Below are 26,858 nucleotides of genomic sequence, written 5' to 3'. Positions count from 1 at the left end.
GTCCTCGTCGGAATGAATTCGATGGCCTGTTTTGGTGTCATTGGCAAACTTGCTTATGTCGCTATTTATTCCCTCATCTATGTCGTTTATGTAGATTGTGAACAACAAGGGCCCAACACTGACCCCTGTGGAACACCGCTCGTGATGCTTCCCCACTCTGATTTCTCCCCATTTATATAGACTCTCTGCTGTCTATCTGTCAACCACGCCTCTATCCAGGAAAAAAATTTCTCATATTTTATGTGCCTCAATTTTCCTCAATAGTCTCTGATGTAGGACTTTATCAAAAGTCTTACTGAAGTCCATATACACAATATCATATTTAGAGCCATCTGGCTCAGTAGTTAACGCACTGGCCTGTGAGTTTGAGCACTCATCTGCCATGGGTTCAAGCGCCACCCATTCCATAATTTTCTTAATTTTAAACAGATGTTGAACTCTCGTCAGCCAGAATGACCTTCATTCTCTGCATACTCAATCTCCAATTTCCAGTAAGTATTATTTTTCAGTATATCCCCTCCAAAAATTGGAGGGCATGTAAAGTTTGGGAGTATGCAACAAGACTGACTTATGGACCTTGACGTTGCAGGCACGGCAGTGCTACCTGCAATGTTGCATCTCACGTTAAGATGGATACCTTATTCTATCCAAGTGAATCCTGAACATTAATCTATCTATGCAAATGACTTCAAAACACTGATCTCTATGTATCTCTAACCACTAAGCACTGATCTCGCCCTACCTGTTAGCCACTAATCATTGACGTACACACACTGAACTCTGACCCCTCACTGCCCTACAGGAGGAAGAACTGAGAGTGTCAGGGGACGCCAAGTTCAACCACCTGCTGGAGGACCTGCATGTGGAGGTGACAGCAGTGGCACCTCCGGCAGAGGCACACGCTCGCATCGCCTACGCTCTTACTGAGATACGCCGCTACCTAGTGCCAGTAAGTGCCACACTGCTGCGTTGCTACCTATTAGCAGTGAGTACCAGATTCACACTGATTCCAGGTCAATTCTTCTTTATCCAGTTGTCGATATTTGTATTTTACCTCTTCCCCCGCTTCACCCACCCCAACAAAAGTAACAATACGCTCTACGTTTCGCCCCATCTAGGACTACAACGACGAGATACGTCAGGGTCAGATGCGAGAGATGCAGCTGCTGGTGGGCACCAGTCACTCCCTCACCAACAATAACAATAACAACAACAACGGCACCACCTGTGGCTCCGAGGAGGGGTCGTGCTCCCCTCAGTCGTCTGGCTCACCCCCTCCCCCAGGGGTGGTGGGAGGGGGGCGTGGGGGAGCCGTTAGGGGTGGGACTAATCTGAGCCTGGCGTCCCCTCATCCAGCCCTTAGAGGGCTGAACAGAGCTCAGGCTGCCCTCCTGACTTGTGGTGAGTGGGGGAAGGGAGGAAAGGAGGGAAGGAGGGAGGGAGGGAGGGTTGTGAGCATACCCCTCAACCCTCCATACATACCTCACGACCCTCCATACCTACCTCACAACCCTCCAGTATACTTCACAATCCTCCAGTAAACCTAACAATCCTCCAGTATATCTCACAACCCTCCAGTACACCTCACAACCCTCCAGGACACCTCACAACCCTCTAGTACACCTCACAACCCTCCAGTACACCTCACAACCCTACAGTACACCTCACAACCCTCTAATACACCTCACAACCCTCCAGTACACCTCACAACCCTCCAGTACACCTCACAACCCTCCAGTACACCTCACAACCCTCCAGTACACCTCACAACCCTCCAGTGCACCTCACAACCCTCCAGTACACCTCACAACCCTCCAGTACACATCACAACCCTCCAATACACCTCACAACCCTCCAGTACACCTCACAACCCTCCAGTACACCTCACAACCCTCCAGTACACCTCACAACCCTCCAGTACAACTCGCAACCCTCCAGTACACCTCACAACCCTCCAGTACACCTCACAACCCTCCAGTACACCTCACAACCCTCCAGTACACCTCACAACCCTCCAGTACAACTCACAACCCTCCAGTACACCTCACAACCCTCCAGTACACCTCACAACCCTCCAATACACCTCACAACCCTCCAGTACACCTCACAACCCTCCAGTACACCTCACGACCCTCCAGTACACCTCACAACCCTCCAATACACCTCACAACCCTCCAGTACACCTCACAACCCTCCAGTACACCTCACAACCCTCCAATACACCTCACAACCCTCCAGTACACCTCACAACCCTCCAGTACACCTCACAACCCTCCAATACACCTCACAACCCTCCAATACACCTCACAACCCTCCAATACACCTCACAACCCTCCAGTACACCTCACAACCCTCCAGTACACCTCACAACCCTCCAGTACACATCACAACCCTCCAATACACCTCACAACCCTCCAGTACACCTCACAACCCTCCAGTACACCTCACAACCCTCCAGTACACCTCACAACCCTCCAGTACACCTTACAACCCTCCAGTACACCTCACAACCCTCCAGTACACCTCACAACCCTCCAGTACACCTCACAACCCTCCAATACACCTCACAACCCTCCAGTACACCTCACAACCCTCCAGTACACCTCACAACCCTCCAGTACACCTCACAACCCTCCAGTACACCTCACAACCCTCCAGTACACCTCACAACCCTCCAATACACCTCACAACCCTCCAGTACACCTCACAACCCTCCAGTACACCTCACGACCCTCCAGTACACCTCACAACCCTCCAATACACCTCACAACCCTCCAGTACACCTCACAACCCTCCAATACACCTCACAACCCTCCAATACACCTCACAACCCTCCAGTACACCTCACAACCCTCCAGTACACCTCACAACCCTCCAATTCACCTCACAACCCTCCAGTACACCTCACAACCCTCCAGTACACCTCACAACCCTCCAGTCCACCTCACAACCCTCCAGTACACCTCACAACCCTCCAGTACACCTCACAACCCTCCAATACACCTCACAACCCTCCAGTACACCTCAACCCTCCAGTACACCTCACAACCCTCCAGTACACCTCACAACCCTCCAATACACCTCACAACCCTCCAATACACCTCACAACCCTCCAATACACCTCACAACCCTCCAATACACCTCACAACCTTCCAGTACACCTCACAACCCTCCAGTACACCTCACAACCCTCCAGTACACCTCACAACCCTCCAGTACACCTCACAACCCTCCAGTACACCTCACAACCCTCCAGTACACCTCACAACCCTCCAGTACACCTCACAACCCTCCAGTACACCTCACAACCCTCCAGTACACCTCACAACCCTCCAGTACACCTCACAACCCTCCAGTACACCTCACAACCCTCCAGTACACCTCACAACCCTCCAATACACCTCACAACCCTCCAATACACCTCACAACCCTCCAGTACACCTCACAACCCTCCAGTACACCTCACAACCCTCCAGTATACCTCCCACTAAAGGGCTCCACTATACACAATTTAATCAGACTTTTCAACTCTCCTCCACCGTCATGGTAATATTAACAACATTAATTTTTCAACTATTCACCTTCAAACGAGTCATGTTCGGAAAGCCGACGGAACAATATGATAACGTTGACCACATTATTGATTTACACTAAAATAAAGTCATCTGTAATAAAGCTGTATGTCACTGGTAGTAAAACGATAGTTTTTTTAATAGTTATTTCAGCATTGTTTAATTACTATTTTAAGTGGAATATTTTTTTTTCTGTTATTGAAATAGTTAATAATATTTAGGTTTAATATAGATACGGCTTTTATAAAACTGTTTTGTGTATTACTGTTTTTTTCTGAAAGTCTGGATGAAAAAGTTGGTTTGGATTCCAAAATAGTTCGTGTTTTTTTTACATTCGTGTTTACAAGAATAATTGGTGTGTTTTGAGGAGTTTCCTGGGAGAAGTGACTGTGTTTCTCTCGTCTCTCATCTCTCATCTTGTCTCCCCCACAGTACCTCACTCTCCTCCCAACGCGGGTGCCGTGAGTAAGGGTGAGGGGGTGAGAGGTCGTGGCACTGCGGGAGGAGGTGCTGGAGGCGGTGGCAGGAGGTCAGTGCTGTCACTGCTGACGAGAGCCAGAGCTATGCAGCAGAAGGAACAGGAACTGATGGACGTCTACCATGAACTGCCAGGGTGAGTAGCGGCAGGAAGGGAGAAGAAAGGGAGGGAGGAGGGTCAGTATATCCTGTGGGAGAGACAGGAAGGGAGGAGGAGATCAGTGTAGGGAAAAAATTCAACGCCGCAGCTGGATGACTTACTGACTGGCCTGATTTACTGATTTTCTGAATGATTTAATTGACATGACTTGATTGATTCACTGAATGACTGACCTGATTTACTGAATGACTTGCCTGATTTACTGACCAGCCTACTGACTTGACTGACCAACTTGACTTATTTACTGAATGACTTTACTGATTGACTTACTGATTTACTGAATGACTGGCATACTGACTGCTTACTACTTGACTGACTGACTTGACTGATTTACTGACTTGACAGACTGACCTACTGGCTCACTCGACTGAACTGACTTACTGACTGGACTACCATCCACCTCAGCAAAGATGATCTTCAGCATGCCTCTCTACTCCCTCCTTCACAACCGTCCACGAACACCAGCTACCACAATTTAAGGTAAGAAATATTAAACCATACCACGAGCGGGATTTGAACCCGCGGTCAGAGAGTCTGAAAACTCCCGACCGTCGCGTTATTGAAGCTAGCTGGCGCAGTGGCTAACGCGACGGTCTGGAGTTTTGAGACTCTCTGACCGCGGGTTCAAACCCCGCCCGTGGTATGGTTTGTTTGCAATCGTCATTAAGAAATATTATTTCTGTTCCGTTTATAGCTCTAAGCAACAACAAAAAAAATATATTGTAACAATAACGAACAACAATCGCAATATCATTTTTATTTTTGTAAGATTTGGAAACCTAAAAAAAAGTTTGGCTTTTCTGGGTTCCAGGAATGTAACCCTATTTTACCTATAAGTTCTTCAGTTCCTTTAACATAGATTCATATACTTATATGATAGGTTGGTAGACAGCAACCACCCAGGGAGATACTACCGTACTGCTAAGTGAGTGTAAAACAGAGGCCTGTGTTTGTTTTACATGATGGTAAGATTGCTGATGTCTTTTTCTGTCTCATAAACATGAAAGATTTCAGGTACGTCTTGCTACTTCTACTTACACTTAGGTCACACTACACATATATGTACACGTTTAGGTATACACACTCATCGGAGTTTTCTTTGATTTTATCTTAAGAGTTCTTGTTCTTATTGCTTTTCCTTTCATATCCATGAGGAAGTGGAATAAGAATCTTTCCTCCATAAGCCATGCGTGTTGTAAAAGTCAACTAAAATGCCGGGAACAGTGGGCTAGTAACCCCCCTTTTCCTGTATAGCTTACTAAAAAGAAGAAAACCGTCAAAGTGGGATGTTTGAATGTGCGTGGATGTTGTGTGAATGATAAAAAAGAGATGATTGTGGATGTGTAACAAAGCTGAAGTGGTCAGGTGAGTTTCAGTGGGAAGAAATAAATGGGATTAGGTCAGGGGTTTCTAATAGAGTTAGAGCTAAGGAAGGAGTAGTAATAATGTTGAAGGTTAAGTTATGGCAGGAATAGAAGGAATATAAATATATAAATTCAAGGATTATGTGGAGTAAAATAAGGATTGTATGTGAAAAGGGGGTTATAGTAAGTGTTTATGCACCTGGAGAAAAGAGAAGTGTAGAGGACAGAAAGAGATTTTGGGAAACGTTGAGTGAGTGCATGACGAGTTTTGAACCAAGTGGGAGAGTACTTGTGGTTGGGAATCTCAATGCTAAAGTGGGTAAAAATGTTATGGAGGGAGTAGTAAGTAAATCTGGGGGTTCCAGAGATAAATGAAAATGGGGGAGACTTTAACTGAACTATGTGCAGAAAGAAATTTGGTAATAAGTAATACATATTTTATGAAAAAGAGGATATGTATACTTGTTATGATACAGCGCATAATGAAAGTAGTTTGTTAGATTATATATTGGTGGGTGAAAAGTTGATGGGTAGACTTCAGGATGTACATGTTTATAGAGGGGCAACTGATATATTGGATCATTACCTAGTTGTAGCTGTAGAGTAAGAGATAGATGGGAGAAAAGGAAAATGGCAACAGTAAGTAAGAGAGAGGTGAAAGTTTATAAACTAAAGGAGGAGGAAGTTAGAGTGAGACATAAGCAACTATTGGCAGAAAGGTGGACTGGTGCAGGTATGAATAGTGGGGAGGAGGAGTTGAAGAGGGATGGGATAGTTTTAAAAATGCAGGATTAGAATGTGGGGCAGAAGTTTGTGGCTATAAGAGGGTGGGTGCATTAGGAAAGAGGAGTGATTGGTGGAATGATGAAGTAAAAGGTGAGATAAAAGAGAAAAAGGCAGCATATGACAGGTTTTTACACAGCTGAAGTGATATAAGAAGGGCAGAGTTTATGAAGAGGAGTAAAAGAAAGGTGAAGAGAGTGGTGAGAGAATGCAAAAGGAGAGCAAATGAGTGGGAAAGGTACTGTCAAGAAATTTCACTAATAAGAAAAAAAATTGGAGATAAACAAGAAAGTCTACGGAACGAACGGATTTGTCAGTTAAAAACAGAGTAGGGAAGTTAGTAGATGGTTAGATGGAGGTATTGGGTAGATGGCGGGAATGTTTTGAGGAACTTTTAAATGTCGACGAAGAAAGGGAGACAGCAATTTCATGCACTGGTCATCTTTAAGGAGTGAAGAAGAGCAGGATGTGAGAGTGGGTGGGTGCGTGAGACATTACGTAGAATGAAAGGGGGTAAAGCAGCAGGAACTGATGGGATCAGGGGGAGATACAGTGTTGGAGTGGTTGGTATTTTTGTTTAATAAATGTATGAAAGAGGGGAAGATACCTAGGTATTGGCAGAGAGCATGTATAATTCCTTTATACAAAGGGAAAGGGATTGTAAAAATTATAGGGGAATAAGTTTACTGAGTATACCAGGTAAAGTGTATGGTACAACTATTATTGAAAGAATTAGAGGTAAGACAGAGAGAGCAGGATTGCAGATGAGCAAGGAGGTTTTAGAGTGGGTAGGGGATGTGTAGATCAAGTGTTTACATTGAAGCATATATGTGAACAGTATTTAGATACAGATAAGGAAGTTTTCATTGCATTTATGGATTTAGAAAAGGCATATGATAGAGTGGATAGGGGAGCAATGTGGCAGATGTTGCAAGTATATGGAATAGGTAGTAAGTTACTAAATGCTGTAAAGAGTTTTTATGAGGATAGTGAGGCTCAGGTTAGGGTGTGTAGAAGAGAGGGAGACTACTTCCCGGTAAAAGTAGGTCTTAGACAGGGATGTGTAATGTCACCATGGTTGTTTAATATATTTATAGATGGGGTTGTGAAACAAGTAAATGCTAGGGTGTTCGGGAGAGAGGTGGGATTAAATTATGGGGAATTAAATACAAAATGGCCGTTGACTTAGTTACTTTTTACTGATGATACTGTGCTTATGGGAGATTCTAAAGAAAAGTTGCAAAGGTTAGTGGACGAGTTTGGGAGGGTGTGTAAAGGTAGAAAGATGAAAGTGATCATAAATAAGAGTAAGGTGATGAGAGTATCAAACGATTTAGATAAAGAAAAATTGGATATCACGTTGTGGAGGAGTATGGAAGAAGTGAATGTTTTCGGATATTTGGGAGTTGACATGCCAGCGGATGGGTTTATGAAGGATGAGTTAACCATAGAACTGATGAAGGAAAAAAAGCGAGTTGTGCGTTGAGGTATATGTGGAGACAAAAAACGTTAAGGAGGCAAAGAAGGGAATGTATGAAAGTATAGGGTGTGAAAAATAGGGGTGTGAAGCTTGGGTTGTAAATGCTGCAGCGAGGAGGTGGTTGGAGGCAGTGGAGATGTCCTGTCTAAGGGCAATGTGTGGTGTAAATATTATGCAGAGAATTTGTAGTGTGGAAATTAGAAGGTGTACAGTTACTAAAATATTAGTCAGAGGTGGTTTGGTCATTTAGAGAGAATGGAACAAAGTAGAATGACTAGGAGAGTGTTTAAATCTGTAGGGAAAGGAAGGCGGGGTGAGAATTTGCCCCGAAAAAGTTGGAGGGAGGGGGTAAAGGAGGTTTTGTGGGCGAGAGGCTTGGACTTCTAGCAAGCTTGCATGACCATGTTAGATTGGAGTGAATGGAGACGAATAATTTTTGGGACCTGACGAGCTGTTGGAGTATGAGCAGAGTAATATTGTGTGTGTGTGTGTGTGTGTACTCACCTAGTTGAGGTTGCAGGGGTCGAGTCCAAGCTCCTGGCCCCGCCTCTTCACTGGTCGCTACTAGGTCACTCTCCCTGAACCATGAGCTTTATCGTACCTCTGCTTAAAGCTATGTATGGATCCTGACTCCACTACATCGCTTCCCAAACTATTCCACTTCCTGACTACTCTGTGGCTGAAGAAATACTTCCTAACATCCCTTTGATTCATCTGTGTCTTCAACTTCCAACTGTGTCCCTTTGTTACTGTGTCCAGTCTCTGGAACATCCTGTCTTTGTCCACCTTGTCAATTCCTCTCAGTATTTTGTAAGTCGTTATCATGTCCCCCCTATCTCTCCTGTCCTCCAGTGTCGTCAGGTTGATTTCCCTTAACCTTTCCTCATAGGACATACCTCTTAGCTCTGGGACTAGTCTTGTTGCAAACCTTTGCACTTTCTCTAGTTTCTTTACATGCTTGGGTAGGTGTGGGTTCCAAACTGGTGCCGCATACTCCAATATGGACCTAACGTACACGGTGTACAGGGTCCTGAACGATTCCTTATTAAGATGTCGGAATGCTGTTCTGAGGTTTGCCAGGCGCCCATATGCTGCAGCAGTTATTTGGTTGATGTGCACTTCAGGAGATGTGCCTGGTGTTATACTCACCCCAAGATCTTTTTCCTTGAGTGATGTTTGTAGTCTCTGACCCCCTAGACTGTACTCCATCTACGGTCTTCTTTGCCCTTCCCCAATCCTCATGACTTTACACTTGGTGGGATTGAACTCCAGGAGCCAGTTGCTGGACCAGGTCTGCAGCCTGTCCAGATCCTTTTGTAGTTCTGCCTGGTCTTCGATCGAATGAACTCTTCTCATCAACTTCACGTCATCTGCAAACAGTGACACCTCGGAGTTTATTCCTTCCGCCATATCATTCACAAATACCAGAAACAGCACTAGTCCTAGGACTGACCCCTGTGGGACCCCGCTGGTCACAGGTGCCCACTCTGACACCTCGCCTCGTACCATTACTCGCTGCTGTCTTCCTGACAAGTATTCCCTGATCCATTGCAGTGCCTTCCCTGTTATTCCTGCTTGGTCCTCCAGTTTTTGCACTAATCTCTTGTGTGGTACTGTGTCAAACGCCTTCTTGCAGTCTAAGAAAATGCAATCCACCCACCCCTCTCTCTCTTGTCTTACTGCTGTCACCATGTCATAGAACTCAAGTAGGTTTGTGACACAGGATTTCCCGTCTCTGAAACCATGTTGGCTGCTGGTGATGAGATCATTCCTTTCTAGATGTTCCACCACTCTTCTCCTGACAATCTTTTCCATGATTTTGCATGCTATACATGTCAGTGACACTGGTCTGTAGTTTAGTGCTTCATGTCTGTCTCCTTTTTTAATGATTGGGATTACATTTGCTGTCTTCCATGCCTCAGGCAATCTCCCTGCTACGATAGATATATTGAATATTGTTGTTAGGGGTACACATTACGCCTCTGCTCCCTCTCTCAGGACCCATGCAGAGATGTTATCTGGCCCCATTGCCTTTGAGGTATCTAGCTCACTCAGAAGCCTCTTCACTTCTTCCTCGGTTGTGTGCACTGTGTCCAGCACTTGGTGGTGTACCCCACCTCTCCGTCTTTCTGGAGCCCCTTCTGTCTCCTCTGTGAACACTTCTTTGAATCTCTTGTTGAGTTCCTCACATACTTCCCGGTTATTTCTTGTTGTCTCTCCTCCTTCCTTCCTTAGCCTGATTACCTAGTTCTTGACTGTTGTTTTCCTCCTGATGTGGCTGTATAACAGCTTCGGGTCAGATTTGGCTTTTGCTGCTATGTCGTTTTCATATTGTCGTTGGGCCTCCCTTCTTATCTGTGAATATTCATTTCTGGCTCTACGACTGCTGTCCTTATTCTCCCGGGTCCTTTGCCTTCTATATTTCTTCCATTCCCTAGCACACTTGGTTTTTGCCTCCCTGCACCTTTGGGTGAACCATGGGCTCATCCTGGCTTTTTCATTATTCCTGTTACCCTTGGGTACAAGCCTCTCCTCAGCCTCCTTGCACATGGTTGTTACATATTCCATCTTCTCATTAACTGGCTTCCCTGCCAGTTTTCTGTCCCACTGAACCCCGTTCAGGAAGTTCCTCATTCCCGTGTAGTCCCCTTTCTTGTAGTTTGCCTTCATTCACCCTGGCCTTCCTGCTTCCCCCTCCACTTGTAGCTCTACTGTGTATTCGAAGCTTAAAACCACATGATTGCTGGTTCCAAGGGGTCTTTCATATGTGATGTCCTCAATATCTGCACTACTCAAGGTGAAAACTAGGTCCAGTCTTGCTGATTCATCCTCTCCTCTCTCTCTCTTGTAGTGTCCCTTACGTGTTGGTACATGAAGTTTTCCAGTACTACCTCCATCATCTTAGCCATCCATGTATCTTGGCCCCCATGTGGCTCCAAGTTCTCCCAATCGATTTCCTTGTGGTTAAAGTCACCCATGATCAGGAGCTTCGCCCTGCATGCATGAGCTCTTCTGGCCAATGCAGCCAATGTGTCAACTATCCCTCTATTGCTCTCATCATACTCTTGCCTTGGCCTCCTGCTGTTCTGTGGTGGGTTATACATCACTGCAATTACCACTTTGGGACCTCCAGAGTGAAGAGTTCCTGCTATGTAATCGCTTGCTTCTCCGCTGTCTCCTCTCTCCATCTCATCAAAATTCCATCGGTTTTTGATCAGCAGTGCCACTCCTCCACCCCCCTGTTCCCTCTGTCTTTCCTCAGGATCAGGTATCCCGTTGGAAAGATGTCATCTGCTATCATACCTGGAAGCTTGGTTTCTGTGAGAGCTATGATGTCTGGTGATGCCTCTTTGACACTTTCATAAGAACATAAGAACATAAGAATGTAGGAACACTGCAGAAGGCCTACTGGCCCATACGAGGCAGGTCCTTATCAAAACGACATCTACCTAAAGCTACTCAAGAAATAACTCCCGTACCCCTTGACAGCAATCAAACCCAGCATCTTCTGCTCCTATCAACTTTTCTGTACTCGACTGAAGAAGCCTACTGTGTAGGCGAAACGTTTCGCCTACACCAAGGTCCTAGCCTCTATCACCCCACTGGGAAGACTGTTCCACGCATCTACAACTCTGTTAGAAAACCAGTACTTAAGAACATAAGAACATAAGAATGTAGGAACACTGCAGAAGGCCTACTGGCCCATACGAGGCAGGTCCTTATCAAAACGACATCTACCTAGAGCTACTCAAGAAACAACTCCAGCACCCCCCAACACAAATCAAACCCAGCCCCTCCCACTCATGGAAATAAATGGTATAAAATACCGACACAATGGAAATATAAACACAAATGCAGTATAATGTGATCCTTTATTGACTACGTTTCGCCCACACAGTGGGCTTTTTCAAGTCACAAACAGAACTACTTGAAAAAGCCCACTGTGTGGGCGAAACGTAGTCAATAAAGGATCACATTATACTGCATTTGTGTTTATATTTCCCTCCCACTCATATATTTGTCCACTCTCTTCTTAAAGCTACCCAAGGTCCTAGCCTCTATCACCCCACTGGGAAGACTGTTCCACGCATCTACAACTCTGTTAGAAAACCAGTACTTACCTATGTCCTTTCTAAATCTAAATTTATCCAACTTAAATCCATTATTCCTGGTTCTTACCTGGTTCGACACCCTCAGTACTTTATTAATGTCTCCCTTGTTTATGCCCGTCATCCACATATACACTTCAATGATATCTTCCCTCATTCTACGCCTCTCCAGAGAGTGGAGATTTAAGGCTTTAAGTCTATCTTCATACGGGAGGTTCCTTACACAGTAAATCATTTTAGTCATTCTTCTCTGTATGTTCTCTAATGAGTCTATGTCCATCCTGTAGTAAGGGGACCAAAACTGAGCAGCATAATCTAAATGAGGCCTCACTAGTGATGTATAGAGCTGTAAAATAACTTTTGGACTTCTGTTACTTATACTTCTTGAGATAAATCCAAGTAATCTGTTGGCCTTGTTGCACACACTGAGGCACTGCTGTCTTGGCTTTAGATTTCTGCTTACCATGACTCCTAAGTCTTTTTCACATTCTGTATGACCAAGCTCTACTTCACCTAGATTATAGCTTCGAGGGTTATTTTCATTACCAAGGGCAAGTACCTTACACTTATCCACATTAAACTTCATCTGCCATTTCTCAGACCAAGACATTAATTTGTTCAAATCGTCCTGGAGTTCATTGATATCCTCCTCAGAGTGAATTATACGGCCTATCTTTGTATCATCAGCAAACTTACTCATGTCACTAGTAATCCCTTCATCAAGGTCATTAATGTAAATTATGAACAAGAGAGGGCCTAAAACTGATCCTTGTGGAACGCCACTAGTGACTAATCCCCAATCAGATTTCACTCCATTAATGGTAACTCTCTGCTTTCTGGCAATATAAACACAAATGCAGTATAATGTGATCCTTTATTGACTACGTTTCGCCCACACAGTGGGCTTTTTCAAGTCACAAACAGAACTACCTGGGGTGGAAGGAACGCGAGTATTTATAGTCCGGCTGAGGTCAGGTGAAGAATGCTGCATCTGATGATGTACCGAGTGGGGTTATAGAGTCTAAAAACTTGGGTAGCTTGGAAAGGAGATTGGATAAGTTTGTGAGCAGACCTTCTACAGTGTTCTTATGTGGGATAGCGATGAAGAAGTTTCTTGGCAAGTGGTTCAGCTATGTTATAGAAGCCACTATTCTGGTTGAAGTTGTCGGATATAGAAATAAGTGATGATTCCAGGATTCTTCGGTATTGAGTGTTGTCTTCTGTGGCGATAAGTCTTGAGTTTCTGTAGTTTATCAAGTGGTTGTGTGAATTACGGTGTTGTACGCAGGCATTCCTTGTGTCGTCAGACCTGCTTGCGTATTGGTGTTCTGAAATACGTGTTTGGAGGTCCCTTGATGTTTCGCCCACGTATAACTTTTTGCAGTCATTGCAAGGGATTATGTATACCCCTGCAGAGGATGGAGGCTTGTCCTGCCTACTACTGGTGATGTCCTTGATGGTCGTGGTTGTGGAGGTAGATACTTGGAATGATGTTTTGGTAAAGATGTTGGAAACATGTTTGGCAATGGAGTTAGTGGGAAGGACTATGTATCTCTTCTCGGCAGTGTCTTCTCTGGGTGTGTTGAAGATGTTTAATGCTCGCCGTCTGCAGTCTCTGATGAAGTGACGAGGATAGTGGAGTTTAGAAAATATTTGTTCAATTATAGTGCATTCTTCCTCAAGGAACTCGTTGCTGCAGATTCTGAGTGCACGTAGGAAGAAGCCTATAATTACACCACGTTTGGTTTTGGTGTCGTGGTGGGAGTAGAAGTGGAGAAGATCGTTTTGGTTGGTGGGTTTTCGATAGACTTTAAAACGAAGTTCGTGGTCAGCTTTGCAGAGCAGGACATCAAGGAAAGGAAGAGTGTTGTCGACTTCTTCTTCAAGTGTGAACTGGATTGAAGGCTCGACCTGGTTGAGCTTGTCTTGGAGAGCTTGAACGTTGAAGCGTTTAGGAGTTATGAGGAGAATGTCGTCAACATAACGGAGCCAGGTGACAGACGAAGGAATAATGGTGGAGAAACGTTCGGCTTCTAGATGTTCCATGTATAGGTTCGCCAGGACTGCACTGAGTGGCGAACCCATGGGTAGTCCAAAAGTCTGCTGAATGAACATTAAAATGGTATGAAATACCGACAGATTGTTAGGTAAGACACATATGCAACAGTTAGGTATCTTTATTTCGAAACGTTTCGCCTACACAGTAGGCTTCTTCAGTCGAGTACAGAAAGGTTGATAGAAGCAGAAGATACTTGAAGACGATGTAATCAGTCCATCACCCTTAAAGTTTTGAGGTGGTCAGTCCCTCAGTCTGGAGAAGAGCATTGTTCCGTTGTCTGAAACAATATATTGTTTCAGACAACGGAACAATGCTCTTCTCCAGACTGAGGGACTGACCACCTCAAAACTTTAAGGGTGATGGACTGATTACATCGTCTTCAAGTATCTTCTGCTTCTATCAACCTTTCTGTACTCGACTGAAGAAGCCTACTGTGTAGGCGAAACGTTTCGAAATAAAGATACCTAACTGTTGCATATGTGTCTTACCTAACAAGTCTGCTGAAAGAGGTGATTTTCGAAAGAGAAACACGTAAAGTCAACACATAGTTCAACAAGGTCGATGAAGTCGCTGGCTGGAATGGGAAGATCAAGTGAATCGTCAATTTTCCTGCGCAAGAGATTGATGGCTTGTGTAGTAGGTACTTTGGTGAATAGGGAAGTCACGTCAAGGCTGGAAAGTTTCTTGTTCCTGATGTTGATGTTGCGAATGCGATTGAGAAGATCACCTTTATACTGCATTTGTGTTTATATTGCCATTGTGTCGGTACTTTATACCATTTATTTCCATCTCTGCTTTCTATTGGTAAGCCATGCCTCAATCCATGCTAGAACTTTACCTCCTATACCATGAGCTGCCACTTTTCTTAAGAGTCTCTTGTGAGGTACTCTGTCGAAGGCTTTACTAAAATCCAAATAAACAATATCATATTCCTTATCACTGTCAACTGCCTCAAATGTTCTATTGAAGAACGTCAGTAAGTTTGTCAGGCAGGAACGACCTCTCGTGAATCCATGCTGAGATTCATTTATCAAGTTATGCTCTTCAAGGTGACTTCTGATAATGTCAGCTATAATTGATTCTAATAACTTGCCCACTATAGATGTCAGGCTTATTGGACGGTAATTTGAAGGAGTGGACTTATTCCCTGATTTGAATATAGGAACCACATTAGCCATCTTCCACATATCTGGCACAACACTGGTAAGGATGGACGTATTGAATACACTCGTTAATGGCTGACTAAGCTCCATCTTGCATTCCTTAAGTACCCTTGAAAACAACTCATCGGGTCCCGGGGACTTATTTTGTTTCAGTTTGTCTATCTGTTTAATAACCATGTCCCTCGTGACAGTAATATTAGTTAACTTGAATTCATCAGGAACTAAATAATTGTTAATTACTGGAATCTCATTTACATCTTCCTGTGTAAAAACTGACAAAAAATAGTCATTAAATAAGGAACACATTTCCAGTTCATTATCCGTCAGCTGTCCATTCCCAGATTTCAGAGGTCCTACTTTTTCCTTCACCTTCGTCCTATACACTTGAAAGAACCCCTTTGGATTAGTCTTTGATTCATTAGCAACTCTAATTTCATAGTCACGTTTAGCCTTTCTAATCGCTTTTTTTACTTCTCTTTTAAGCTGAACATATTGGTCAGTAAGGTTAACCTCTCCTCTTCTGATGCGCCTATAAATTCCCCTTTTCTCCCCTAATAGATGCTTTAGCCTCCTGTTAACCCATTTGGGATCGTTATTATTAGACCTAATTTCTCTCTGGGGAATGTATATACTCTGGGCACTGTGTACATTATTTAGAAAACAATCATAAAAGCAGATCCCTTCATATTCATAAGTATGATTATCGTCAATAAAATCATTAGCTAGATAACCCCAATCAAGATTAGACAAATGTTCCCTAAGTCCATTATAATCGGCAGAACGAAAATCGGGGATTTTTATTGTATTATCATTATTCTTGCATTCCCAATTAATGCTAAAGGTGATGGATTTGTGATCACTTGCGCCAAGCTCATCAGTGATCTCCAGATTATTCACGAGTCTTTCCTTATTTGACAAGACTAGGTCTAGCAAATTATTACCCCTGGTAGGTTCAGTTACACTCTGTTTCAGAAAACAGTCCTGAACTGTTTCCATGAAGTCACTGGACTCTAGATTACCTGTCAAAGAATTCCAGTCAATTTGGCTAAAGTTAAAGTCCCCTACTATGACTACGTTACTGTGTACAGAAGCCCTAACAATTTCGTCCCAAAGAAGTCTCCCTCTATCGTGATCCAAGCCTGGAGTCCTTTCTAAATCTAAATTTATCCAACTTAAATCCATTATTCCTGGTTCTTACCTGGTTCGACACCCTCAGTACTTTATTAATGTCTCCCTTGTTTATGCCCGTCATCCACTTATACACTTCAATGATATCTCCCCTCATTCTACGCCTCTCCAGAGAGTGGAGATTTAAGGCTTTAAGTCTATCTTCATACGGGAGGTTCCTTACACAGTAAATCATTTTAGTCATTCTTCTCTGTATGTTCTCTAATGAGTCTATGTCCATCCTGTAGTAAGGGGACCAAAACTGAGCAGCATAATCTAAATGAGGCCTCACTAGTGATGTATAGAGCTGTAAAATAACTTTTGGACTTCTGTTACTTATACTTTTTGAGATAAATCCAAGTAATCTGTTGGCCTTGTTGCGCACACTAAGGCACTGCTGTCTTGGCTTTAGATTTCTGCTTACCATGACTCCCAAGTCTTTTTCACATTCTGTATGACCAAGCTCTACTTCACCTAGATTATAGCTTCGAGGGTTATTTTCATTACCAAGGGCAAGTACCTTACACTTATCCACATTAAACTTCATCTGCCATTTTTCAGACCAAGACATTAATTTGTTCAAATCGTCCTGGAGTTCATTGATATCCTCCTCAGAGTGAATTATACGGCCTATCTTTGTATCATCAGCAAACTTACTCATGTCACTAGTAATCCCTTCATCAAGGTCATTAATGTAAATTATGAACAGGAGAGGGCCTAAAACTGATCCTTGTGGAACGCCACTAGTGACTAATCCCCATTCAGATTTCACTCCATTAATGGTAACTCTCTGCTTTCTATTGGTAAGCCATGCCTCAATCCATGCTAGAACTTTACCTCCTATACCATGAGCTGCCACTTTTCTTAAGAGTCTCTTGTGAGGTACTCTGTCGAAGGCTTTACTAAAATCCAAATAAACAATATCATATTCCTTATCACTGTCAACTGCCTCAAATGTTCTATTGAAGAACGTCAGTAAGTTTGTCAGGCAGGAACGACCTCTCGTGAATCCATGCTGAGATTCATTTATCAAGTTATGCTCTTCAAGGTGACTTCTGATAATGTCAGCTATAATTGATTCTAGTAACTTGCCCACTATAGATGTCAGGCTTATTGGACGGTAATTTGAAAAAGTGGACTTATCCCCTGATTTGAATATAGGAACCACATTAGCCATCTTCCACAACTCTGGCACAACACTGGTAAGGATGGACGCATTGAATAAACTCGTTAATGGCTGGCTAAGCTCCATCTTGCATTCCTTAAGTACCCTTGAAAACAACTCATCGGGTCCCGGGGACTTATTTTGTTTCAGTTTGTCTATCTGTTTAATAACCATGTCCCTCGTGACAGTAATATTAGTTAGTTAACTTAAATTCATCAGGAACTAAATAATTGTTAATTACTGGAATCTCATTTACATCTTCCTGTGTAAAAACTGACAAAAAATAGTCATTAAATAAGGAACACATTTCCAGTTCATTATCCGTCAGCTGTCCATTCCCAGTTTTCAGAGGTCCTACTTTTTCCTTCACCTTCGTCCTATACACTTGAAAGAACCCCTTTGGATTAGTCTTTGATTCATTAGCAACTCTAATTTCATAGTCACGTTTAGCCTTTCTAATCGCCTTTTTTACTTCTCTTTTTAGCTGAACATATTGGTCAGTAAGGTTAACCTCTCCTCTGCTGATGCGCCTATAAATTCCCCTTTTCTCCCCTAATAGATGTTTTAGCCTCCTGTTAACCCATTTGGGATCGTTATTATTAGACCTAATTTCTCCCACTTATTTGTTATTTCATGAGCGTTTGTGTACCATACCCTCAGTTTCCTCTCCAAAACTGTGGTTTGGGTGGCTTATGAGGGTGGGAGACTTGGTAGCATACTGTGGGATTCTATAGCTGGGTGTTGGGTGGAAGCTGTGAGTATGGATTGCAGATTGTAGTGTTGGGATGGTGTGATATGTTGTGGGGTTCTGAGGATGGTTCTGTGTGTGGGGCTCTGTCCTGCTCTGATTGACCTCTGCTGGTTCCATCCTTGTCTCCTTTCCTAGCTCCTTTCGCTTTTTTGTCCTTTCCCTCTTTTTTTGTCCTTTCCCTGTTTGTGTTCTGTCTCTGTCTAGGAACACCCTCTTGTACTCTTCCGAGTACTTCAACCGTGGTTTCTCTTGGAGGATCCTGTTCTGCACTGTTTCTGTCCTGAGAATCAGCTTGATCAATCATTTTCTCCCCTTCAAGTACCCCCCTATTCTCTGAAAATTTACAATCTCATCCATGTCTTCTTCACCTATTTCTGTGATGATGTTCTCAATCTCCTTTCTTTCTGCCTGCCATCTTTCAGTGTGTGTCCTTTCCTCTCTCTCCTGAAGCCTATGGACGAACACTGATTTTGCCCTTTCCTCCTCCCATTGCCTCTACCTCTGTGACTCTGGTTCCTGTCTGTACATGGTCATTTTCTCCCTTGTTTTATCCAGTGGCTCTTGGTAGCATGATTCTGCCTCTGCATTCGACCTATCACCCTCTCCATCTGCACCCACCTGCTCTCCCTTTTCACTCCTTGGCCCTTCTTGGCAGGCTGATATGACCTTAGCATAATTCATATCTCCTGCCTTTCTGTTCGGCCTCTCAGCTTCATAGGCTGTGTCTTCTCTGGTCAATGCCTCTGTAACTCGCTTCAGCCTGTTTAACTCATCTTCTAGGACCCTTAACCTGGCTATTGCAGTTTCGACTTGTGCCTCCCAATTCTTCTTCTCCTTCTCCAACCTCTTTTCTAATTTCACAGAAAGCTCTGTCTCCATTTTTTTCAGAAAGCTCTCCTAATTTTCTCTCCCACTCTTGTTCCATCCTTTTCCACTGCTCCTCCATCCACTCCTCCCTACCAGAACTCTTCTCATCTGATCCCTGATTCCTGTGTGTGGTTCCCTTTGTGGTTCCCTCTGTGTGTGTGTGTGTGTGTGTGTGTGTGTATGTGTAAAAGAATAGAAACTTGGAATATTAACGTTGAAGTGAGAGGCTAAGGATCACCGAGACATAACCGGTTCCGCCTTAAACAAAACCGAGAATTAAGGTCAATAAACTTGTGGTTTTTATATGAAAATTAAATATATTTCACTCAGAATATGCGAGTGCTTGAGAGAGAGAGAAAGAGAGAGAGAGAGAGATTATAATCATGGGGAGCGCTAAACCCGTAGGATTATACAGACATATCCAATTCCCTAGTTCAAGCGCCCCTCACCAGAGTCAAGGAACCTTCCATGAGAGAAGAGAAAGAGAGAAAGAGAGAAAAAGAGAGAGAGAGAGACGGGGGGGGGAAGGGGGTCAAATTGAAGCATACAAGCAAAACAATCAATACTACAGCGCAGTTAATTCTGATAAAATCCAATATTTCCCAGAATCCACCAGTTGCTCAACAACCCAATATAACCCACACAAGCGTTGACACCAGAAATCATACTAACCCAAATACAAGATCAACCAGGCTGTGATGTCCGAGTGAGCCTGCGGCGGGGGAGGACACCAACAGCCTGGTTCATCATTCCTGGCATCTTTCCTTTTCTACCATTCAAAAAAAAAAAAAACACCCCATTTTTTCCCCCTGCTCATTTGGTTCTACGAATCAACTCATTTTCATCCTTCCTGGTACGTGTTGACGTACCTAAGTACAAGCTGACGGTCCGTGTTCATGTACTTGCAGATACGGACTGTATGATCACCTTGCGGAATTACCGCTCTCAGAAACAACAGCAGCAGCAGACGACCTAACAGGTAAGGGAGTGAGAGGTTTAAATATACACAATGAAACACGTCTTGTGTATAGAACACTCGTGTATATATATGAAATAGGCTTGTATATACAAAAAGAATAGACTTGCATATGCAGATGGAATAGGTATGTGTATTTAAATATTGAAGTGTATATGGATACAGTCAGAAATAAGCTTGTGTATACTGTAGTAAGACTTGTGTATATACAATAAAATACTCTTGTGTATATACAACAGACTTTTATTCACAGATAGAATAGGCTTGCATTGCTAGAATAGGCTTGTGTAGCTAGAAAAGGCTTGTGTAGCTAGAATAGGCTTGTGTAGCTAGAATAGGCCTGTGTAGCCAGAATAGGCTTGTGTAGCTAGAATAGGCTTGTGTAGCTAGAATAGGCTTGTATAGCTAGAATAGGCTTGTTTAGCTAGAATAAGCTTGTGTAGCTAGAATAGGCTTGTGTAGCTAGAATAGGCTTGTGAAGCTAGAATAGGCTTGTGTAGCTAGAATAGGCTTGTGTAGCTAGAATAGGCTTATGTAGCTAGAATAGGCTTGTGTAGCTAGAATAGGCTTGTGTAGCTAGAATAAGCTTGTGTAGCCAGAGTATGCTTGTGTAGCTAGAATAGGCTTGTGTAGCTAGAATAGGCTTATGTTGCTAGAATAGGCTTGTGTAGCTAGAATAGGCTTGTGTAGCTAGAATAGGCTTGTGTAGCCAGAATAGGCTTGTGTAGCTAGAATAGGCTTGTGTACTAGAATAGGTTTGTGTAGCTAGAATAGGCTTGTGTAGCTAGAATAGGCTTGTGTAGCTAGAATAGGCTTGTGTAGCTAGAATAGGCTTGTGTACTAGAATAGGCTTGTGTAGCTAGAATAGGCTTGTATACTAGAATAGGCTTGTGTATCTAGAATAGGCTTGTGTAGCTAGAATAGGCTTGTGTACTAGAATAGGCTTGTATACTAGAATATGCTAGTGTAGCTAGAATAGGCTTGTGTAGCTAGAATAGGCTTGTGTAGCTAGAACAGGCTTGTGTAGCTAGAATAGGCTTGTGTAGCTAGAATAGGCTTGTGTAGCTAGAATAGGCTTGTGTAGCTAGAATAGCCTTGTGTAGCTAGAATAGGCTTGTATAGCCAGAATAGGCTTGTGTACTAGAATAGGCTTGTGTAGCTAGAATAGGCTTGTGTAGCCAGAATAGGCTTGAGTAGATAGAATAGGCTTCTGTAGCCAGAATATGCTTGTGTAGCTAGAATAGGCTTGTGTAGCTAGAATAGGCTTGTGCAGCTAGAATAAGCTTGTGTAGCCAGAATAGGCTTGTGAAGCTAGAATAGGCTTGTGTAGCTAGAATGGGCTTGTGTAGCCAGAATAGGCTTGTGTAGCTAGAATAGGCTTGTGTAGCTAGAATAGGCTTGTGTAGCTAGAATAGGCTTGTGTACTAGAATAGGCTTGTGTAGCTAGAATAGGCTTGTGTAGCCAGAGTAGGCTTGTGTAGCTAGAATAGGCTTGTGTAGCCAGAATAGGCTTGAGTAGCTAGAATAGGCTTCTGTAGCCAGAATATGCTTGTGTAGCTAGAATAGGCTTGTGTAGCCAGAATAGGCTTGTGTAGCTAGAATAGGCTTGTGTAGCTAGAATAGGCTTGTGTACCTAGAATAGGCTTGTGGAGCCAGAATAGGCTTGTGTAGCTAGAATAGGCTTGTGTAGCTAGAATATGCTTGTGTAGCTAGAATAGGCTTTTGTAGCCAGAATAGGCTTGAGTAGCTAGAATAGGCTTGTGTAGCCAGAATAGGCTTGTGTAGCTAGAATAGGCTTGTGTAGCCAGAATAGGCTTGTGTACTAGAATAGGCTTGTGTACTAGAATAGGCTTGAGTAGCTAGAATAGGCTTGTGTAGCCAGAATAGGCTTGTGTAGCTTGAATAGGCTTGTGTAGCCAGAATAGGCTTGTGTAGCTAGAATAGGCTTCTGTAGCTAGAATTGGCTTGTGTAGCTAGAATAGGCTTGTGAAGCTAGAATAGGCTTGTGTAGTTAGAATAGGCTTGTGGAGCCAGAATAGGCTTGAGTAGCTAGTATAGGCTTGTGGAGCCAGAATAGGCTTGTGTAGATAGAATAGGCTTTTGTAGTTAGAATAGGCTTGTGGAGCCAGAATAGGCTTGTGTAGCTAGAATAGGCTTGTGTAGCCAGAATAGGCTTGAGTAGATAGAATAGGCTTCTGTAGCCAGAATATGCTTGTGTAGCTAGAATAGGCTTGTGTAGCTAGAAAAGGCTTGTGCAGCTAGAATAAGCTTGTGTACTAGAATAGGCTTGTGTAGCCAGAATAGGCTTGCATAACTAGAATAGGCTTGTGTAGCTAGAATAGGCTTGTGTAGCTAGAATAGGCTTGTGTACTAGAATAGGCTTGTGTAGCTAGAATAGGCTTGTGTAGCCAGAGTAGGCTTGTGTAGCTAGAATAGGCTTGTGTAGCCAGAATAGGCTTGAGTAGCTAGAATAGGCTTCTGTAGCCAGAATATGCTTGTGTAGCTAGAATAGGCTTGTGTAGCCAGAATAGGCTTGTTTAGCTAGAATAGGCTTGTGTAGCTAGAATAGGCTTGTGGAGCCAGAATAGGCTTGTGTAGCTAGAATAGGCTTGTGTAGCTAGAATATGCTTGTGTAGCTAGAATAGGCTTTTGTAGCCAGAATAGGCTTGAGTAGCTAGAACAGGCTTGTGTAGCCAGAATAGGCTTGTGTAGCTAGAATAGGCTTGTGTAGCCAGAATAGGCTTGTGTACTAGAATAGGCTTGTGTACTAGAATAGGCTTGTGTAGCTAGAATAGGCTTGTGTAGGTTGAATAGGCTTGTGTAGCCAGAATAGGCTTGTGTAGCTAGAATAGGCTTCTGTAGCTAGAATTGGCTTGTGTAGCTAGAATAGGCTTGTGAAGCTAGAATAGGCTTGTGTAGTTAGAATAGGCTTGTGGAGCCAGAATAGGCTTGAGTAGCTAGTATAGGCTTGTGTAGCTAGAATAGGCTTGTGTAGCTAGAATAGGCTTGTGTAGCTAGAATAGGCTTTTGTAGTTAGAATAGGCTTGTGGAGCCAGAATAGGCTTGAGTAGCTAGAATAGCCTTGTGTAGCTAGAATAGGCTTGTGTAGCCAGAATAGGCTTGTGTACTAGAATAAGCTTGTGTAGCTAGAATAGGCTTGTGTAGCTAGAATATGCTGTGTAGTTAGAATAGGCTTGTGTAGCCAGAATAGGCTTGAGTAGCTAGAATAGGCTTGTGTAGCTAGAATAGGCTTGTGTACTAGAATAGGCTTGTGTAGCTAGAATAGGCTTTTGTAGCCAGAGTAGGCTTGTGTAGCTAAAATAGGCTTGTGTAGCCAGAATAGGCTTGAGTAGCTAGAATAGGCTTCTGTAGCCAGAATATGCTTGTGTAGCTAGAATAGGCTTGTGTAGCCAGAATAGGCTTGTGTAGCTAGAATAGGCTTGTGTAGCTAGAATAGGCTTGTGTACCTAGAATAGGCTTGTGGAGCCAGAATAGGCTTGTGTACCTAGAATAGGCTTGTGTAGCTAGAATATGCTTGTGTAGCTAGAATAGGCTTTTGTAGCCAGAATAGGCTTGAGTAGCTAGAATAGGCTTGTGTAGCCAGAATAGGCTTGTGTAGCTAGAATAGGCTTGTGTAGCCAGAATAGGCTTGTGTACTAGAATAGGCTTGTGTACTAGAATAGGCTTGTGTAGCTAGAATAGGCTTGTGTAGCCAGAATAGGCTTGTGTAGCTTGAATAGGCTTGTGTAGCCAGAATAGGCTTGTGTAGCTAGAATAGGCTTCTGTAGCTAGAATTGGCTTGTGTAGCTAGAATAGGCTTGTGAAGCTAGAATAGGCTTGTGTAGTTAGAATAGGCTTGTGGAGCCAGAATAGCCTTGAGTAGCTAGTATAGGCTTGTGGAGCCAGAATAGACTTGTGTAGCTAGAATAGGCTTGTGCAGCTAGAATAGGCTTTTGTAGTTAGAATAGGCTTGTGGAGCCAGAATAGGCTTGTGTAGCTAGAATAGGCTTGTGTAGCCAGAATAGGCTTGAGTAGATAGAATAGGCTTCTGTAGCCAGAATATGCTTGTGTAGCTAGAATAGGCTTGTGTAGCTAGAATAGGCTCGTTCAGCTAGAATAAGCTTGTGTAGCCAGAATAGGCTTGTGAAGCTAGAATAGGCTTGTGTAGCTAGAATGGGCTTGTGTAGCCAGAATAGGCTTGCGTAACTAGAATAGGCTTGTGTAGCTAGAATAGGCTTGTGTAGCTAGAATAGGCTTGTGTACTAGAATAGGCTTGTGTAGCTAGAATAGGCTTGTGTAGCCAGAGTAGGCTTGTGTAGCTAGAATAGGCTTGTGTAGCCAGAATAGGCTTGAGTAGCTAGAATAGGCTTCTGTAGCCAGAATATGCTTGTGTAGCTAGAATAGGCTTGTGTAGCCAGAATAGGCTTGTGTAGCTAGAATAGGCTTGTGTAGCTAGAATAGGCTTGTGTACCTAGAATAGGCTTGTGGAGCCAGAATAGGCTTGTGTAGCTAGAATAGGCTTGTGTAGCTAGAATATGCTTGTGTAGCTAGAATAGGCTTTTGTAGCCAGAATAGGCTTGAGTAGCTAGAATAGGCTTGTGTAGCCAGAATAGGCTTGTGTAGCTAGAATAGGCTTGTGTAGCCAGAATAGGCTTGTGTACTAGAATAGGCTTGTGTACTAGAATAGGCTTGTGTAGCTAGAATAGGCTTGTGTAGGTTGAATAGGCTTGTGTAGCCAGAATAGGCTTGTGTAGCTAGAATAGGCTTCTGTAGCTAGAATTGGCTTGTGTAGCTAGAATAGGCTTGTGAAGCTAGAATAGGCTTGTGTAGTTAGAATAGGCTTGTGGAGCCAGAATAGGCTTGAGTAGCTAGTATAGGCTTGTGGAACCAGAATAGGCTTGTGTAGCTAGAATAGGCTTGTGTAGCTAGAATAGGCTTTTGTAGTTAGAATAGGCTTGTGGAGCCAGAATAGGCTTGAGTAGCTAGAATAGCCTTGTGTAGCTAGAATAGGCTTGTGTAGCCAGAATAGGCTTGTGTACTAGAATAAGCTTGTGTAGCTAGAATAGGCTTGTGTAGCTAGAATATGCTGTGTAGTTAGAATAGGCTTGTGTAGCCAGAATAGGCTTGAGTAGCTAGAATAGGCTTGTGTAGCTAGAATAGGCTTGTGTACTAGAATAGGCTTGTGTAGCTAGAATTGGCTTGTGTAGCTAGAATAGGCTTGTGTAGCTAGAATACGCTTGTGGAGGCAGAATAGGCTTGAGTAGCTAGAATAGGCTTGTGTAGCTAGAATAGGCTTGTGTAGCTAGAATAGGCTTGTGTAGCCAGAAGAGGCTTGTGTAGCTAGAATAGGCTTGTGTAGCTGGAATAGGCTTGTGGAGCCAGAATAGGCTTGAGTAGCTAGAATAGGCTTGTGTAGCTAGAATAGGCTTGTGTAGCTAGAATAGGCTTGTGTAGCCAGAATAGGCTTGCGTAGCAAGAATATATATCTAGAATAGGCTTATGTACTAGAATAGGCTTGTGTACTAGAGTAGGCTTGTGTAGATAGAATAGGCTTGTGTAGCTAGAATAGGCTTGTGTAGCCAGAATAGGCTTGTGTGGCTGGAATAGGCTTGTGTAGCCAGAATAGGCTTGTGTACTAGAATAGTCTTTTGTAGCTAGGATAGGCTTGTGTAGCCAGAATAGGCTTGTGTAGCTAGAATAGGCTTGTGTAGCTGGAATAGGCTTGTTTAACTAGAATAGGCTTGTGTAGCCAGAATAGGCTTGTGTATCTAGAATAGGCTTGTGTAGCTAGAATAGGCTTGAGAAGCTAGAATATGCTTGTGTAGGCAGAATAGGCTTGTGTAGCCAGAATATGTAGCTAGAATAGGCTTGTGTACTAGAATAGGCTTGTGTACTAGAATAGGCTTGTGTATCTAGAATAGGCTTGTGTAGCCAGAATAGGCTTGTGTAGCTAGAATAGGCTTGTGAAGGCAGAATAGGCTTGTTTAGCTAGAATAGGCTTGTGTAGCCAGAATAGGCTTGTGTAGCTAGAATAGGCTTGTGTAGGCAGAATAGGCTTGTTTAGCTAGAATAGGCTTGTGTAGCTAGAATAGGCTTGTGTAGCCAGAATAGGTTTGTGTAGCTAGAATAGGCTTGTGTAGGCAGAATAGGCTTGTGTAGCCAGAATATTCTTGTGTAGCTAGAATAGGCTTGTGTAGCCAGAATAGGCTTGTGTAGGCAGAATAGGCTTGTGTACTAGAATAGGCTTGTGTACTAGATAGGCTTGTGTAGCTAGAATAGGCTTGTGTAGCCAGAATAGGCTTGTGTAGCCAGAATTGGCTTGTGTAGCCAGAATAGGCTTGTGTAGGCAGAATAGGCTTGTGTATTCAGACAGAATAAGCGTGTTATACAAACAGAGAAGGCGTGTATATATACCCACAGTTAATATATACAAATTAAATATACATATACTTAACTTTTGTTTACTAGTCCAGTGATACCAACTTTTTGATATAACAAATACAGTTTTAATTTCACTTTTATACTCCAACTCGTAATAAAAACCCGGGCTAATGTTTAGGTTTATAAACCAGCAGAAATGGCATGTATTAAGGCATGGTGGTAGTAGTAGTTGTAGTAGTTGTAGTAGTGGTGGTGGTAATGGTAGTAGTAGTAGTAGTAGCATCAGTATTGTAGTAATAGTAGTAGTAGTAGTAACAGTAATAGTAGTAGTAGTAGCAGTAGTAGTAGTAGTGGTGGTGGTAGTAGTAGTGGTAGTATCAGTAG

General features: G+C 43.2%; 1 protein-coding gene across 1 annotated transcript in view; it reads left to right on the top strand.

The window, feature by feature from the left end:
- The window catches only part of LOC138853899 (KH domain-containing, RNA-binding, signal transduction-associated protein 2-like), a 52,923-nt gene that overhangs the window by 19,503 nt on the left and 6,562 nt on the right, over positions 1-26,858 (top strand). The window contains exons 3-6 of the mRNA XM_070093487.1: positions 803-949; positions 1,119-1,401; positions 4,005-4,185; positions 20,026-20,096. Of these exons, the coding sequence (XP_069949588.1) occupies positions 803-949; positions 1,119-1,401; positions 4,005-4,185; positions 20,026-20,096 (682 nt within the window). The remainder of the gene's footprint in view (positions 1-802; positions 950-1,118; positions 1,402-4,004; positions 4,186-20,025; positions 20,097-26,858) is intronic.

The sequence above is a fragment of the Cherax quadricarinatus genome, chromosome 43 (genome assembly GCF_038502225.1).
Source record: "Cherax quadricarinatus isolate ZL_2023a chromosome 43, ASM3850222v1, whole genome shotgun sequence".
NCBI classification, from domain to species: Eukaryota; Metazoa; Arthropoda; class Malacostraca; order Decapoda; family Parastacidae; genus Cherax; species Cherax quadricarinatus.
The sequence above is the reverse complement of the archived record's forward strand: the minus strand, read 5'-3'. Positions and strand labels throughout refer to the sequence as shown.